The sequence below is a fragment of the Natrix helvetica genome (assembly GCF_964273705.1).
Source record: "Natrix helvetica genome assembly, chromosome: 5".
NCBI classification, from domain to species: domain Eukaryota; kingdom Metazoa; phylum Chordata; class Lepidosauria; order Squamata; family Natricidae; genus Natrix; species Natrix helvetica.
Genome location: NC_138551.1, coordinates 88,947,085 through 88,966,309, shown reverse-complemented (window position 1 = coordinate 88,966,309; position 19,225 = coordinate 88,947,085). Strand labels below are relative to the sequence as shown.

At 39.1% G+C, this 19,225-nt stretch overlaps 1 protein-coding gene across 1 annotated transcript in view; it reads right to left on the bottom strand.

The window, feature by feature from the left end:
* Window positions 1-19,225, bottom strand: part of CDH23 (cadherin related 23) — a 677,284-nt gene that overhangs the window by 645,079 nt on the left and 12,980 nt on the right. Inside the window, exon 2 of the mRNA XM_081954507.1 lies at window positions 2,227-2,298. Coding sequence (XP_081810633.1) covers window positions 2,227-2,293 — 67 coding nt within the window. The 5' untranslated portion in view covers window positions 2,294-2,298. The remainder of the gene's footprint in view (window positions 1-2,226; window positions 2,299-19,225) is intronic.

Sequence of the window (19,225 nt, the reverse complement as noted above, 5' to 3'; positions counted from 1 at the left end):
TTTCTTTCTGCCTCATCTTAAAGATTCACACATTCCTTCCCCATTCCCAAGACCACATTTTTTCACAAGAGATAACACCTTCAATTATACCCAGAGACCATTGATAGCTTATGGCAGCTTGTAGAACAGAATTATAATGGGCAAAGTGAGAAGCACCAATGGCATTTTGGAGCCATTTTTAAAGGGGTTTAAAGGCATGATCCTTGTATTTTTAAAAAATCTTGCAAAACATATCCTATCATAAGACTTTTTATTGTACAATGACAAAAGAGACATTTTCTAAGATGTGGTAGTCAGTAATCTTTCCATATGTGGACAATTACACCAAGAGTTTATCTCCATGACAAATAATTTCCATCTATGACAATTATATGAAAAGACACCAGGCTTCAATGTTAATCATTGCAAGAGTATATTGATAAACAAAGGCTGCTCAAAATGTAGTCACATTTCCAAGCTAGACCACTGCACTCTCACACTTAATCAAAACATTTTTTCAACTTTTCTAAATTAGCCTTATGAAAAAGATAATTGTACCTTTTGCCCATTATTCAACCTGATGCTTATATACATATTTCTTGTGTTCAGTTGAGTACAGTATGTGCTCTCCACTCTGTAATCTTATGACCATATCAGCAGCTTTAAGACACTCATAGAAATGTACCCAGCTGTGGTGAAATGCATCCTCTAAGATACAACCAGGAGGTTTAAGAGGTTTTCTTTTCTGTAGCTTCACTAAATCATTACAACTTTCTGCCAAAGTTTCATTGTTTTTAAATATATGTAGATTTTAAATATATGTAGATTTACATATATTTTAGTCATCTCTTTTTGTTCAATTGTAACTTGTTATATATTTTTAAATTATTACTAACCACTTTTGATGACTATGTACGAATCTACAATATATGATAATCATCATCACCACAAAAAAACCCTACATCTAAACATCTGTTCTGTCCTGCCCTTCTTTCTTTAACTAACTATGAATTTTTGTGAAAAGTTATGTTGAATATTTAAAGTCTTAAAAATTACGGCATCAGGTTTTTTTTTCCAATTCAATGTCTTCCTGTCCACTTGGAACTTAAATGCCCAGAATGCCTTTTACAAAGTTGGCGTAAAAGAAATGAGCTTACTTTGATTATAGCCCACATTAAAATATTATATTGCTATTATCTGTAGAAGTGTACTAAAGTTTACTAAAATCTATCACTTAATAAGAGCTTAGGTGGCCCAGTGGTTAGAGTGCAGTACTGCAGGCTACTTCCGGTGACTGCCGGCTGACTGCAATTTGGCAGCTGAAATCTCACCAGGCTCAAGGTTTACTCCATCCTTCCATCCTTTCGAAGTGGGTAAAATGAGAAACCAAACTGTTGGGAGCAATATGCTGACTCTGTAAACCCCTTAGAGAGGGCTGCATAGCACTGTGAAGTGGTATATAAGTCTAAATGCTATTGCTACTAAAATCCATGACTTAATAATTTATTGGTTTTCAAGTTTCCTTATAGATTAATAAGCTTATCTTTGAAAATGTATTAATGACCTAAGTCCATCAAAAATTGGGCAGCACAAAAAACAAAAGTTAAAAGGAAACAAAGAATATAAATTGGTCAAAATTGAATGAACTCTTATGCAAGAATACAGATTACTCAGGTTCCTGACCACTTGCAAGGCTTTGCTTTAAAAACACATTTAAAATAAATAAAAAAAATGGAGCTAAAGTGAGAATTGATTTAGGAATAAAACAGATGAAATGACATATCACTATCAAATTCCTGATATAAGCTATAGCCCTCTGATGGGTATAGAGAAGCTTTGGGTTTGATTTTTTTTCCAAAAAAAATCACAAATCCTTTGTGAATTATTTGATTTGGGGCAAATTCATACAGTGTTTTTCTCACATATCATCTGTAATAATTACGGAGCTTCCTGCACTTGGCAAATTACTTACTCTAACAGCTGCTTTGCCATTCTCTCTTACACAATCGCATCACATTTTTTGTTCCTTAAGTGGATTGTGTGAATTCACCTCTTGTAAGGAAAAGGTTGGAGTATAAGAAAAGGAGCTGACACAGTACAAATTATTATAAACCTTTATTTGGGCAAAAGACAGAGTTAGCTAGAGATCATTCTTTTCTCTAGGGTTCCATCAGCACTCAGATTAAGGAAGAGAGGAAAGATGGAGTAATATTTTAGAGCTTTGAACCCCAAATGGTTTGTACTTACCCAAACACACGGACTGCAAGAACAAAAGAGCAAGGAAAATACTCTTGGTCGAACAAGGAGACTTCATGTTTCCTGAAAGAGAACAGAAATATTTATCATTTCAGCCCTATTGCATGTAAAAGGACTTCTTAAAAGCCACTCATGCCATCAAATGAAATAAGATCACATCTCCAAATATAAAATAGCCAAAAAGTGTCCCCAAAACATATATAAATGCAAAAAACAAAGCCTTGAAGAAAACAGTGTGTAGCTCTTTCTTCAAAGGACCACGCAAGCAGAAGAAAAATTATTCTGTTCTCCCTATTACCTGACTTATAGAATAAATGTATGTACATGATTTCAACTTTGCAACAGTAGAATATTTTTTCCCTGATGTATAATATTGCTGGCTTATTTGCCTCTTGCTGCACACCAGACACATGGCGTGTATTACTTTTCCCTCTCTCCCCTACTTGTGACTTACACACCTATACCACATTCTGTACTGGACTATTGTTAAAGAAAACAACCCTTTCTCATTCTTTTCCCAATTTTTGATTGGGTGATTTACCACCTTGCTCTGCCAACTGGCCCTAATCTACCAGGTCATTGTTACAAGATTCCACTAGAGTGTGGGATAAATTAATTGTTTGTTGAAAAGTATAATAATTCCAGAGTTCCATAATGAGGTACAGACAGCCACAAAACAGGCAAGGCATAGAATGAACACCACCAGCAGCAAATATTAAGAGATCTGAACTAATACAGTTGTGAATAATGAATACTATAATTAAAATTGCAGCTGCGGAACAGATCATATTAGCCTGCCTTTCTGCCTAGGTACTGCATTGAAGCTGTGCTTCTTGTATGTACTTATTGATCACAGATTGGTAGCAGAAATTCCACCATATAAATCTTGCTGGATAGCCCAAGGCCTGGAGTATATGACTTATGTTGGCTGTGCATCCTAACAAGGACTTACTCATCTGTTCTGTTTTTGGCAGCGCTGTCTCCCCTCAAATAGGAGCACACCGTGTTCTTCTGCCCTAGATGCTAAGTAAAATTATACTGAGGTGCTTCATTAGATCCAATCAGTATTCCAATATAAACAGGTTTGCCATTTTTCCATCTATCTCCAGCCATGCAAAAATTTGTGCTTGGCAAGCTCTAAATATATATATAACCTTTCAAAGCGGAATTAGGACAGAGTGCCATAGTGACTTCGTCTTTGTAGAGGAGAACCACGTTCATGGTGGCAAAAGCATTTCATGAAGTAAGATGCATCTCGCAAAAGTTTATGTCTGACTGATTCCATGATTTAGGAAAGATCATTGTCCTGACTGTCAGCTGTCCTCAAGTTACTGATCCTGAAGGACTCGGGGACACAGATGCACTTAGCGGACAAGTTCATGAAACAACAGAAACTATTTTCCACCATTTGTTCGTAATATTGTCTCTTTTTTTATCAAATATAACTATGGTTCACACACTGCTATCTCTGTTGCCTTAAAACTAGATTATTGAAAAGTTCCCTCTACTGGGTTCTCTAAAAACTAAACGGAACATCCAATTTAAGCAAAAGTGACACTATGCCTATCCTGTTTCCCCAAAAATAAGACCTCTCCGGATAATAAGCCCAGTCGGGCTTTTGAGTGCATGCGCTAAAATAAGCCCTCCCCCAAAGATAAGCCCTCCCCGAAAATATTGCAACACAGCAGCAGCCATGAGGTGACCCCACTTGCCACATCCTGCACCTCAAAACTAATAAGACCTCCCCAAAAATAAGGCCAAGTGCAGTCAAAAGAAAATAAGACCCTGTTCTTATTTTCGGGGAAACATGGTAATTATTGTGCTATTGTTTAGCATTCGTTCCCTACTATATTGTTCTAGCTGTGAATCACTGACAAAACAGTTTATTTTTAATACACCTGTTTTTGCCTCTTCTTCCATGCATTATCAGGCTCCCTGTGGCAAATCAAGGATGCTGCCTCATCATAATCATTTGTCCCATGAGGTTCTTGAACAAAATGTATAGACTTATTTTCAGCATATACAGAACACTATTTCTGTGGATTCTTGATACTCACTGAGGTTCAAGGTCGAAAAGCTTTGAAAGTGCCATAGACATTATTTTAGTGGGTTCATTCTCGGAAGCTTAAGGTAAGGTGGAAGAGTTTTCATCAAAAAAAAAATTATGCTAACTTGGTTATCATTTATATTTTATTTTTAGATGTTTCTTGAATAGTAATATATGGCTGCATTTCTGGGTAGGATGAATTATGATTCTAAATAAAAGAAACATTGATTTTCATATTCAAGATATCACAAGAATGTCAAAGTATAAAGAAGGGACAATAGCACTTTAAAGGGAATTTAAACTGCCTAAAGGAAAACATTATTTCTTTTCAGTGGAGCTTCTACCAAAAAAGAGGGGGAGGAAATCTCAGTGGACTATTTCTAGTAGAAGAACTTTATTCTAACATGTTCTTACACCCTGAGCACAGCTGTGATATGCTAGGAACTATATTAACATGCAAGCCAACACAAGCATTTTACTATGCCTCCGGGAAAATTGCAGACATGGATTATTTGAGCATACATTTATAGATACTAGAGGAGGGAAGGGAGAACAGAATGAAATATGGCTGCAGAGTGATTTCACTTGTGCCTAGGTTGCTTCCTTAGAATGAAGAGCAAGAAAACTTGAGGTTTGTTCATATGGTCAATTCACCATACTTCATACTATCAATTGACAGTAAAGTTACAGGACTATGCTGGGCAGGTACTGTAGCTATTTCAGATCATGTTCCAACAACATTACCACTGCTACATGAAGATTATCCTTGCACTGTGTGATCTACTGCCAGTGAAAATTTCATGTTCTCCAAAGACACTGCAAATATAAGGTTCCATCTACCATATGAAAATCTGAATGGTGAAAAAGCAGAGAGCTCATGACTTATTTATTCAGAATCCCAAAATATTGCACATTGTGCCTTTTGGCAATTCTTCTAGTCTTCTACTCTAGCTACATTGAGTTTTACAAGAACAAAAGACTGGGGGTAAAAATATCTCACTAGAATCTGGCATGTTCAGGAAATAACCAAGGAACCTGGAATGAAAAGAGTTTCAACTGAAAGTCAGGTTAAAGACAACCATAGATAATTGTACAATCGATTCAATTCATAGGAATTTATTTACTGGCAAAATATTCATTCCCATTGCAAAAATGCCTGTACCCAAAATCTACGATTTTGCACAGCACTTCAGATGAGCCGCATATGTCAAACAATGAAACTATCCTTAAAATCACAGAGTTTGATGTTGTATTCTAGAAGCATCTGGAATGTTTCACCGACCAAGTTATTTACTTTGGAAAACAAGTCAGAATGAGATCATACAGTTACTGGCAGAAAAAGTCAAAGAGAAGATTGCTGCATTTCTGAACTCAACAAGACATTATGCTATTATTCGGGACCGTGTATCTGTCGCAAGCCAAATGGAAAAAATGACTTTAATGGTTCATTTTCTAACAGCAAATGAAGTGGAAATATCAGAGCAATAGAGATCTCCAGAGAGCATTTTTCTCAAATGCCTTTATACGGACGATATTCCAGAACATGGTATGATGAATGTGCTTCTTGAAATGCTAGAAGTTAAAGAAATTACAATCGATAACATTCAAGATGACCACAGCATTGTCCACTTGAAAGGACAGAAAAGTGCAAACACAAATTTGAGAGTTAGGTTTTCATATATACTCTGTGTGTGTGTGTGTGTGTGTGGTGTGTGTGTGTGTGTGTGTGTTCCTTAACTTGGTGGAGGCTGTCTGCTGAGCTTTTAAAATGTAATTCAATGTGTCCATCTACATTGATGCATTAATAGAAAACATTGAAGCAACTTCTGAGGCCTGATAGGAAAATCGAGTGGGCACAATTAAGCTACCAGGCACCAATTCAGAAGCCAGATGATGCCCAATTGCCACGTTAGATAATGCTTTCACTGTTGATGGGAGAAAAAATGATTTTAAAAATGGACTCACCAGAAATACACTTAGCTTCACATTTCTAAGTAGTTTAGCTCAAGAGCGTACAGAGTCAGACAGCTCAAGAAAAACAGCAGCTCGGGTGCTGTATAATATTTTAAAATTCTTCCTTCAATCCGAGGAAGATCTCCAACAACAACGCAGAGCACAGGGATCAGTTTTGACACTATAAATGCATGCCAGAGATTCAAATGATAAACTGAAAGATATAATTCAGTCATATGAACTCCAAAGACTATTCTAAATAGAAATAGGATGAACACCTTCTGTTGAACTGTGTTTGTTGCTCTGTGAGTTCCTTTGATATTCCTGTAATAGCTGCCAGTAGAGAAGACTGAAATGAATAAAAATAGATAAACACACACGAAAACCTATTTGGCTTTCCTGCCATTTCAGTGATCTGTGGACCTTCAGATCTTTACAAAAAGAAGACATAGAAAGCAGCTACCTAGATTATTCACATACATTAAAATGCTAGTTTTGGGGAGTGGTGCGGTGACCTAGAGGTGGTGCTCTCACCTCACAATCAAGAGGCCACAGGTTCGATCCTGGGTAGAGGCAGATATTTTTCTCTCTGGGCACAATGAGAATATATCTGCTGAACAAATCTCCACATTGGCATCAGGAAGGACATCCGGCCAGTAAACAATTTGCTAGCTCCATTCATTTGCCCAGATTCTACCCCACAAGGGATTATGGCAGTGAGGGCGAACCTATGGCACGCGTGCCACAGAGGGCACGCGGAGCCATTTGTCAGGGCACGCGAGGCGCTGCCCTGTCAGCTGGCCAGTGCGCATGCGCGTGCTGGCCATCTGAGTTCACCCTTTTTAAAAGCCATTTTTCGTCCTCCCCAGGCTCCAGAGGCTTTATAGGAGCCTGGGGAGGGCGAAAAGAGCCTCCCCTGCCCCCCCCCCCGGAGGCTTCAGGGACCGTCCGGAGGCTTCCCTGATGCCTTCGGAACGCTTAAAACAACCCTCCGAGCCGGTTTGCTCGGAGGGTCGTTTTAAGCGCTCCGAAGGCATCAGGGAAGCCTCCGGACGGTCCCTGAAGCCTCCGGAGCACTCAAAACGATCCTCCGAGCAAACCGGAAGTCACTTCCGGTTTGCTCGGAGAGTCATTTTAAGCGTTCCGAAGGCTTCAGGGAAGCCTCCGGAAGGTCCCTGAAGTCTCCGGAGGCCCTCTGGGGGGGGGAGGCTCTTTTCGCCCTCCCCAGGCTCCTATAAAGCCTCTAGAGCCCGGGGAGGGCGAAAATGTAAAAATAGGGGGTTGCGCCTGTAGCGCGCACATGCGCACTGGGGGGGGTCATGCATTGCATTATGGGTGTGGCACGTCCGAACACAACCCCCCTGCACTCCCCCCACTTGTGGCACGTGAGCCAAAAAGGGTTTGCCATCGCTGGATTACGGGGTCGTTAAACGATGATGATGATTAAAATGTTGGCCTTTACTGTGAATCTAGGAAAAGTGACATTTGCTGTTTGTTTAAAATAAAGCAGTGAAAATAAAATGATGTGGGCATAGAACAAACAATAAGATCTTTCTTTTCAGCTGCCCTTGCAAAGCTAGTACATGACAGCTGGGCTATGACTACTTTTAGGATTTCAACTGGGACACGATAACTGAGCATACATCAATTTCCTTTTTAAAATGTTGTCAACCTCTTTAATTATGAACATTTACCTACTTATCTAAGAAGTCCTGTGCTACAGCGGTGCAGACTTCAGTCCATCATGCTATTTTTATTTTCATTCCACCTCTGCGTTCATACTTTTCAGTGTGCTAAAATTCTACTTCAAGGCTTCTTTTTAATATTCTAGTTTCCTATGCAAAGACCCAGGTCTGTGGAAAAGGTTCTGACGCTGGGATAAATGGGAGAAAAAGAGAAGAAGGTGGACAGACTCAGTTATAGTGATGATGAATGCACCGTTACACTGTTGGAAGTTAAAACCCATCCCTTTCTTAGAGAAGTGAAATATTTTGGGATACACTAGAAAGGCAGAATATTTCCCCTAAAAAGAGAAGCTCAGAGAAGCTAAAACTCAGCTGCCCCTATCTTTGTCAATGGGCCATTAAGGCCTGAGCCAGTCTATTCTATATAACAAAGATTACCCGCTTCAGGCAGAGCCATTTCATTGCCACCATGTTTCAACCAAACTTAGCACACAGACAATCTACAAAGCTAGCTATGACCTCTGACAGTAACCAATCAGGATACGCTTCCTGTGCCCCAGGAAGTTCAAAACGCAGGAGAGGGTATAAAACTAAGGGACTCTCAGCATCTCGGCCTTTTTTTCTTCACCCAACATCTTGAAGCATGAGATCCCTTTTCTGCTCAGGAACTCAAGCCATATGATTCTGTTCAGAAATTCAAACCATGTGATCCTGTCCACCATTAAACCATCTTTCCAAGCAGCCTCCGTGTTTCCAGTGTCTTTTTCCCCACTTGGAACTGAACCCAGATTTCTTCCAACAACATGAACAGATCATCAGGAGGGGAGGGGGGGGGAATGAATGCAGTCGCTAACAGTTGACATTGACTTGATGAGCATAATAAAAAAGTAAAAGAAAATTCAAAAGCCCAAGTAACTGTAGTTTAAAATAGAACAACTCAGGGAGGGCTTAGCCTCAGGAACCCATTTATTCAATTTATCTCCTCGTTACTTCTGGGAATACTCGTTCTGCCTAAACACTTGTGTCTGCTTTTGGTTGTTGTTGCTTGTTTAAATCCTTTTTTAAAAATGCCAACCCAGCAGCGCATTTTTCTAACACTCTAAATACTAACAAGACAAGTGTCTCTTCAACGTAACAGGAGCTTCTTAAAGGAGAGGTCATCTCGCTAAAGACTTGACTAGACAAGTTGAGCAAAAGCAAAAAAAAATTTCTATAAAAGCGTTTTTAAAATACTACTGTTAGAAAAAAAACACAAATGTGTGGGCTCATTCAAAGAGACTGCTGACTTTATCTTTGAAACAAAAATATCTGAGACACACAAACCTGAAGCCATGGTTACCAACTGCAAGGAAATACTCTGTTATCGTGTGTGTGTGTGTGTGTGTGTGTGTGTGTGTTACTTCTCAACTGAATACTAAAACACCCTTAGGATCAGATATAATAGAGATCTGTTTACTAGGGTGTTCAATTACATCTGTCTGAAGCCCTTACTGTATTCTCTTTCTACATTCAACAGTCTGCTTCCAAATGTCAGTCTCTCTATCACATATAATAAATACCTTGCCTTAAAATTATAGATGCTTATAAAATAAATTTGTTTTTATATAGGTTGGGTTTAATAGTAGCTGGCAATTTGGGAAACCAATTGATTATATTCCCAAATTATTTGGCTGAACTCTACCAAGTTGTAAAATAAGGTTAAGGTAAAGGTTCCCTTTGCATATATGTGCTAGTCCTTCCTGACTCTAGGGGTTGATGCTCATCTCTGTTTCATAGCCAAAGAGCCAGCGCTGTCCGAAGATGTCTCCATGGTCATGTGGCCGGCATGACTAAATGCTGAAGGCATATGAAGTGCTTTTACCGTTCCACCAGAGTGGTCCCTATTTTTCTACTTGCATTTTTAAATGTCCTTTCAAACTGCTAGGTTGGTAAAAGCTAGGACAAGTAATGGGAGCTTACTCCGTTACGCGGCTCTAGGGATTTGAACCGCTGAACTGGCGATCTTCTGATTGACAAGCTCAGCATCTTAGCCACTGAGCTACCATGTCCCTAAGTTGTAAAACAATAAAACTGTAAAACTGACAAACAATAGCCAAGGAATGGTTGATTAAATTTGGAGGAGGAGGGGGCTGGAGAAATGCCTAAATAATAACACAATTGCTCACATTAGATTTAATTAGACTTAATAAAGGTCTTATTGTAACATTAATAACTTATACAGCTTTAAGATATTAGAGATTGAAAATAAGAATGAGATGAACATGAGGAAAATTTGAAAATGGGTACATTTTGGAGAACTTTAAAACTTGAAACAGAATATTCAAAGAACTCACCAGTGCTGCCTTTTAAAAAATTGTATCACCGTGTTGATTAAAATAAAGCTATTTTTAGTTGTGTTGTTGACATTGTGTATCTTTTGATAACTATAGAACCTGTTGCTCAGTTATTTTTCAGCAGTCTGAAAACTGGATAATAAGAAATTTCAGTAAGAAATGAAAAAATAAGGTTTAGGGTAAATACTTTCATTTCGGCATGAATGATACTCAAATCATAATTCTTAAAAATAACAGATAAATATATAGGATAATCAGAGGCAAAATTGATATTGACAAATGTGTTTTTCTTCCTCGCAGTAGGTGGGTTATTTTAATTTAATGAGTTTTGTGTTTTCTGAGCTTTCAGATGCCATGATGAAGAGCTGCCTGCACTGGAATTACAAAGTACTTTGGAATATTGTAATTTTATGGCTCATTTTGTAAAGACTGTTGAAAATGAGATTTGTTCTATGAAGAATCTCCCCATCCTACCCCCACTGCTCAGAGTGATTAAAAGTGGTTCTTTAATAAATAGGGTTTATTGGCATTTTATTTAGAGAATAAACATGATATTAAAGCATATGGCTATTGTGGGATGGTAATAATAGGACAGATAGGGAACAGTCAGTCAAAATCTTTAAAGTTGTTATCAGAATAAAACTAGAGCAACAAAGATAAGAAGGCGTCTGGAATCTAACTATATGATGAATGATTGGGGTAACTAGGTATAGTCTAGATCCATGATGGCGAACCTATGGCATGCATGCCAGAGGTGGCATGCAGAGCCTTCTCTGCTGGCATGTCCCAGGTCACATCTACGTGGTGCTTCTTTCGTGAGCTTCTGTTTCCCTGCAAACGACAAAATAGCAGCTCACAAAAGAAAAAGATCTGACCTCTTGCTGCGCTGCCAGTGTTGGGATGCCCCGCCTCCTGCCAGCCAACTGGTCTTTGGGTCTCTGCTGCATATACACACATGTCCATGCATGCATGCGCATGTGCAGTTTGGGTTTGCGCACAGTTTGGGCACTCGGTGTCTAAAAGGTTTGCCATCACTGGTCTAGATGCTTGCTGCTGCTGCTGCTCACACACCATCCAGGACTCAGACAAAAACAAATAAAACTGGGGGTGACATGATAGCAGTTTCCAATACATGGGGGACTGCCACAAAGAAGAGGGGGGTCAGCCTATAATTCAAAGCACCTGAAGGAAGGACAAAAAGCAATAGATGGAAACTAATCAAAGAGAAAACCCACCGAGAACTAAGAAGAAATTTCCTGTTAGTTAGAACAATTAATCAATGGATCAGCTTGCCTTCGGATGTTGCAGGAGATCCATCATTGAAGGTTTTAAAGAAGAAATTGGACAGCCATTTGTCTAGAATAATATAGGGTCTCCTGCTGAAGCAGAGGGTTGGACTAGAAGACCTCCAAGGCAGTAGTGAAATTCAATTTTTTTTTACTACTGGTTCTGTGGGCGTGGCCTGGTGGGCGTGGCAGGGGAAGGACATTGCAAAATCTCCATTCCCTCCCCACTCTGGGGCCAGCCAGAGATGGTATTTGTCAGTTCTCCGAACTATGCAAAATTTCCCCTATCGGTTCTCTAGAACCTGCTGAATTTCACCCCTGTTCCAAGGACTTCTCCAACCCTATTATTCTATGTTCTACTTGGGAAGGCAACACAGGCCATTATTACTACATCTTGTTACACAAAGGAGATCCTTACAACTGATATCCAACATCAGAGTATGGATATATGCTTCTAGTTGAAGTAATTAATAGTAGGAGAACAGAAGGAACAAACCAAATAGACAATGCTCTCAATTTCAGGCTACCTCATATATTCAGTTAAATGGGCTTAATGGCTCAGGTGGTATTTCTTTTGACACATGTACAAACCCCCATGCAGATAGTTCTTAAATCAATGCATGAAATGCATATTGTGCAAACAATCAAGTTTGGAGATTCAGTCAAAGTTAATTCAATGCAATTTTGTACTCAATTCAAAAATTAATGCCTTCAAATAACTTTCTTTAATTCTGGACATTTCAACCCTAAGGTTTTTTTTTTCCTTGAATCTTCTCTCAAAACATTATATTTATCACTCTCGATTACCCCGAAGTTGGTCATAAATTTAAAACAGCCGCTTCATTGTTAGATGGGCAGGATATAAATTTAATAAATGTTTTTAAATAAATAAATATTGTCTAACAAATACATTTGGGAGATGATTGGTAACAATTCATATGGTCATTCAGGAACTGGAGGAAGCACTATCAGCAAATGTTAAGTCTCACTGGGTATAAGCCAGAAATTTCTTGTCTGATTCCAAATACAGGAAGAAATAGCATTTAGCTATTTGTCAGGCTCTCAAAGAAATCTGTACGTCCCAGTTAAGGAATTAGGATTGTACATGAGCACCAGCAGCAAGTAATGCAAATATAAGAGGTTGGAAGAATATTAACTTTTAAGTAAAGCTAATAAGGTTAAGGGATGCAGTGGCTCAGTGGCTAAGATACTGAGCTTGTCGATCAGAAAGGTCGACAGTTCGGCAGTTTGAATCCCTAGCACTGCGTAATGGAGTGAGCTCCCATTACTTGTCCCAGTTTCTGCCAATCTAGCAGTTCAATAGCATGTAAAAAATGCAAGTAGAAAAAATAGGGACCACTTTGGTGGGAAGGTAAAAGCATTCTGTGCGCCCGGCGTTTAGTCATGCCAGTCACATGACCACGGAGACATCTTTGGACAACACTGGCTCTTTGGCTTTGAAACGGAGATGAGCACCGCCCCCTAGAGTCGGGAACAACTAGCACATATGTGCGAGGGGAACCTTTACCTTTATTAGGGTTGTGAAAATCCTTCAAAAGAGATTCTTCTAAACGTGTGGCAGTACTTACAAAGCACCTGTTTCCTATTTGTTAAAATCAAAATATCTTTTTTTCAGGCTTCTGAGGTTGCTATGAGAGTTGCTACTGACCGCCTCAAAACTCACGAGTATATTCATCATTTTGCATCTGATATAAACATTCACCTCCTCACACAAAGTTTTAGCAATTATTACTATCTCTACAGATAATTACACTATTGCACACCATGTTAATATCTTTAGCTTGGAGATCAGCTGAACACTTCCTAAATACTAGTGCCAAATTATTTGAGTGCTAAAGGTAACAAGAGAGGTTGGCTTATGAGGCCAAGATAAGTTAATTGTACATATTTGCAATGCATTGATTACACCAGGCTGCATTTTACCTTCTAATGACTTTTGTATATGAGAGGCACAAAATTACTGGATTTTTGCAGTTTATTTCTTGTACGTTATCACTATGCAGTCAGAGTTAAAAACCTGTGAATCCTTTCCTCAGGAGAGTTCATCATTATATTTTAATTGAGACCATGAAGCCACTCCGGTCAAACAAGCTTATAATTATGGCAGTGTTGTACTGTATTTAATATGTGTATGATTAAAATGCTCTTCATGAATTCAAAGTCAAGAAAGTTATTAACAAACAGACGGAACTTAACAATGATTCCTATGTTGTATTAAGGTAGAAAACAGACATAGACAGGCATAGAAATTTAATGAATGAATAAAATAGACAACTAAAATTGCATGACAAATGTACTGGGAATCAGGAGAGCAGGGAAACGCTTACTGACTAAATTCTATTTTCCCAGTCACACCTAAAAAAGAAATCACACTAATTAAAATTTACTAATTGCACTGAAGTTCAACTTTTTTTTGCTTTCCCAATATCACTTGATTGTAGAAACTCACACTCAACACATTAAGACATTAGAAAAAGAACAACGGTGTCCTTCTGATAGAACATATACTCTTCCTGATATATTTGCTATTATTACATTTAAGAGTGATTAATCTTTAAAGACAGCCTACAAATGTATTTAAAAGAACAATATTATTATTATTGACTATGCATGACATCATTTTCTTTTTACCATCTAAACTATTTTCAATCACACAGATCTTTGTATAATTTTGGAATTAACAATAAAAGAAGGAGCAGCCATGGTGGCCTAGTGGTTAGAATGCAGTACTGCAAGCTAACTCTGCTCACTTCCAGGAGTTCAATCCTGAGCAGCTGAAGGTTGATTCAGCCTTCCAGATCTTCAGTAAAATAAAGATCCAGATTGTTGAGGCAATATGCTGATGTTGTAAACTGCTCAGAGAGGGCTGTAAAGACTATGGAGTAGTATATAAGTCTAAGTGCTATTACTGTTGCTAAAACTGCCAGGTACTTTGAGCAATAAATGTTTAAAAAGATTTGGATATGCAACACCTCATATTGGTCAGTTCGAGCTATAAAAACATTTGACATTTCCTAAATATTACATTTAATGAGTTGCGAGAAAGACAGTCCCACAAATTTTAGCGGGGCAAATCAATAATCCAACTCAAGCTTCAAAATAAAAGTAAAGCCAAAATGAAGACTCAAGAACAGACTTTTCTATTAAGGGGATTAATTGTTAGGCTTAGAAGCCATATTTTGCATTGGCCTTCAGACCTGCCACATTTAAAGCTGTGGGAAACTGGAATGGGGGATTGTATGGAATATGGGAGGTATACTGTATAGTAAAAATAACATTCCTTTCTCAGAGAATCAAGGACATCTTGCCCTGTACCTGGAGTGGTGTGGCTGCGAGGCATCTCCAGTTGGGAGGGTGCCTGATTGGGCCATGGGATGGACATGTGGATGCTGGGCAGGGACTTGAACTTTCTTTTGAGTGGGGAAAACCTGGAAGCTTTCAGATTGAAGTTTTCCCAGATGTGCTAATATGACATCTCTAATAAAATGGAACTTTGAGGAAACTCAAGCCCCCGAGTGTTCTTTCATTGGGGATGTTACTTGGAACTCAAACATTAACCCGAAATCCTCTTTAAAAATTCAAACAGCTCTCCCAAACTCCAGGGTGCTGTCCAGGGTCCTGAGTCCCAATGTTGACCTGAAACCAGGTGACACAAAGACTCAGGGAAGATAGACAGGGATTGTGCAACAGTGTGGGAAATGCCTAATTCAGAGAAAGAAATTATCCCTTAAAATGAGCAGTGGAGTTCAAACAACATTACCTTTCCTAATGATCCATTCAACCCGATTAAGGAATAGCTGAGGTGGCCTGAGCCTATGCCTCAAAAGAACAACAACAAAAAGATCCAACTGGATGTACACATCAATGTAGAGCTCTGGACCTGAGATTGTACAACTGCAATCATTTTCCCTTCTCTATAAGCTTCAGGAATTTTCCCTTTTTTATCCTAGAAGTCTTCTTGTGATAATTCTACATAATTTCAAATGTTTGGATTCCACATTAAATTCCATAACTACAATGTCTCCTTTGTTTACTTTTAATTTTGAAAGTAGAGTCATGGGATTTGAGCAGCATATAAATTTAATAAACTGTGATTGGTTGCACAGTCAGCCAGACTCTGCAATTTTCATTACCCCTTATAGATAAAAGTATCATTCCTGACACCTTGCTAAATTCCAAATATGGACATCTAGCCAAGGACAACATATGCACCTTTGACAAATAACAATCATTCTAAATTAATATGGACAACTCTATGAACTTCTGTCTAAAATCTGGCAACAGTAGACAAGAGCCAAATCATGTGAGACAGAATTCCAGCTCATAAAATTCATTTCCCAGAGCAAGTCAGCTATAACTCAACTTTATTGAAAATCCCCAATTGTCCGTTATATACAAAACCAAATTTTATGTTGTATTAATCCCATTTTATATCAAAAGAGGTTAGTTTACTGTTTAAAACAACATGAAGTTGATCTTTAAAAGCAAATCATTATTTGGTTATTGTCATCTATCAACTTTGAGATAAGGTATTAGTTTAGGAATAACAGGTTTCAGGCTGTATTTCCAATAACTTCAATAATTCATCCTTTCACAGACAAAAACGGAATTGGAAGAGTGTGTAAATTGAATAAATTGCCAAAAAGCGTTTGACAAAAATCAAATTCAATTTTAAATTGTACAGAAGTTTTAAGAAGTGCTTCAGCAAAATTAAACTGGATTGTGATTATGTTAACCCCCCCCCCCAAGAAGAACTGATGTAAAATCATATTAAAGACACTTTCCTTTCAAGAAAATTGCGAGAGGGAGAGAGGGAAGGAGGGAGGGAGGGAGGGAGGGAGGGAGGAGAGAGAGAGAGAGAGAGAGAGAGAGAGAGAGAGAGAGAGAGAGAGAGAGAGAGAGAGAGAGAGAGAGAGAGAGAACGGACAGAACATTGTTTATCATTCCAGAGTGTAATAATGTAATAAATTATAGCTTTTATATGGAACAGCACTTCCTTAAAGATTTAACTACATCTAAGCAGCACATGAAAAGATGTCATGGGAACTAACATAAATGTTCATCATAGTCTAACTGCTTTTGAGAAAAATGAATATAGCGCAGCATGACTTCCAATTTAAAGAAGCAAAAATTAGGATGACAATGTCCTTTTCTTCAAAGATTAATCTCTTTGCTACTGAAGTGAATACTTCTTTTGCTGAATACCTGAGTTTTACAGACTGGTGTGACAATTTAATTTCAGTACTTAATTGTGAAAGGTAAGATTTTCAGATCTTTTTTAAAGATAGAATTGCTTATTGATTTAAAGACAGCAAACCAGGAAGTGCTAATTATTAATCAATCAGGATTAAAAAAATATATGCAATTATTTATTTTGGCTAATTTATATAACCATTCAAATTAAACATATTACTTTGGGTGATAACATAGTATACAATACTGTACATAAGAGCCATTTTATAAAGCCAAAACAGAAAGTAAAACACAGTTAAAATAGTCGATGTAAAAAAGACTCTGGAAAAAGTGCAGAGAAGAGCAACATAGATGATTAGGGGACTAGCAGCTAAAACATACAAAGAATGGTTGCAGGAACTGGGTATATCTGGTTTAATGAAAAGAAGGACTAGGGGAGACATGATAGCAGTGTTCCAATATCTCAGGGGATGCCCCAAAGAAGAGGGAGTCAAACTATTCTCCAAAGCACCTGAGGGCAGGACAAGAAGCAATGGGTGGAAACTAATCAAGGAGAGAAGCAACTCAGAACTGAGGAGAAATTTCCTAACTGTTAGAATCAAGGGAACAACTTGCCTTCAGAAGTTGTGAATGCCCCAACACTGGAAGTTTTTAAGAAGATGTTGGACAACCATTTGTCTGAAGTGGTTTAGGGTTTCCTGTCTGAGCAGGGGGTTGGACTAGAAGACCTCCAAGGTCCCTTCCAACTCTGTTATTCCTTTCTATTCTATTCTAGTCATAACACTATAATCAATGAACCTCATAATCAACTCATAACACCTAACCACATACATCCTGGTTTCAAAAATATCCTACTGCCTGAGAGAAAATCTGTTCATACACTTTGGGAAGGCTGATAAGAGTCAGGGGCATCCAAAAACTGTCAGGGCCATTGGTGGAAACTTTATATGCTGTCCTTCCTAAGTGGTCTACTAATTAATAGTAACAGCTTGACCCTGGCTCTTCATAAGACTTTGGAGACACACCCTGGCTAAATGCTGCCAATATTTCCACTCTTGAGACCCACTTTGTCTGCATTGTTTTTAACCTGCTCTAGTTTCCTCTCTGAGTGTTTGGGGAAATTTCAGCAGCAATTTTTTTTTCTTCCACCAACATACCTGTTAATCTAACACAGGCAGTAAATCACAATAATTCTTAGTCTTTTATCATTTTAGTAAGCCCTAGCATTCAGTTTGTCTGCTCTCTCTTACTTCTAACCTGTCACTCTCTTTAACTACAATCAAGTTTTCTACTATGAACAAACAGCCGGAGCAGTTGAGGTCTAAATCACATCTTTATTCTAGTGATAACATATGCTTTTAAAGGGAAAGTGACTATTTCTCACTCTGCCTTAGGGGAAATTTCCACGACATGAGGTTGTTTTTTTACCTGATCATAGATCATTGGCCAGAGGCACATAAAAATAAGGTTCTCACATTTTTGATAGGAATCTCAAAAGACATTGTTCTACTGAAATTCCCTCTTTTACACAGCTCTTAAATAGCTCTGCTCCCTTTCTCCCTTTGGCTAATAAGAGACTATGGTCTCCCTAACCCTCAATCAACAATAATATTTTTCTGGGCAGGGTTGGGCCAATTTACTACTGAAATGAAGAACCCCAAGACACTAACCCAGGGGTCGGCAACCTTAAACACTCAAAAAGCCACAAAGGTCCTAAACAGAAGCCCCCCATTCAATTCTGGAGCCGACCGGAAATCCAGTTCCCCCACCATAGAGTCTCCTCCTAGCAAGGTGTCCTTTTTCCTTTACTTGTCCTAACTGAAAGCCCTATCAATTGTGGAGCTGACTGGAAAACCCGCCCCTTGCCATAGAGTCTCCTCCTAGAGCGCCCTGCTTCCCCCCTAACCGAAAGCTCCTATCAAAATTGTGGTGCCGACTGGTGACAGGGAGCCACAGCAGAGGGATGAAAGAGCCACATGCGGCTCCAGAGCTGCGAGTTGCTGACCCCTGCTCTAAGCTAATCTGAGGGAAGAAATTCCAGAAAAGAGTAACAACCTATTGACGCCTTCGGTATACCCTAGGTTGGTGAGCAGCGCTGTGCCCAGCTGAAGAGGGGGGTTGCCGGGCAACTGCTCTCTTGCGAGTGGGCTCCCAAAGAGCCGGGCACAGCCTCAGGGGTGAACGGCTGTGTTGCACTGTCGCAGCAGCGCAGCACAGCAGCCATGAAGTGACCACGCTCATGAGCAGCCACCCAGCAAACCCTCTTTCCAGCCAGGCACGGTGCCATTCACTGACCTAGGGGTATCGCCAAGCCGCATTAGTGCCTGTTCGCTGCCCCCCGGCTCTCACAGCTTGGCACCTTCGAAATGCCAGTGAATAGTGCTCTGCATGGCTGGAGAGGGGGGGGTTACGTGAGCGGCTGTTCCGCTCCCTTTCGCATGCCTCCCAGCCTCACGATGCCCTGGCCCAGCT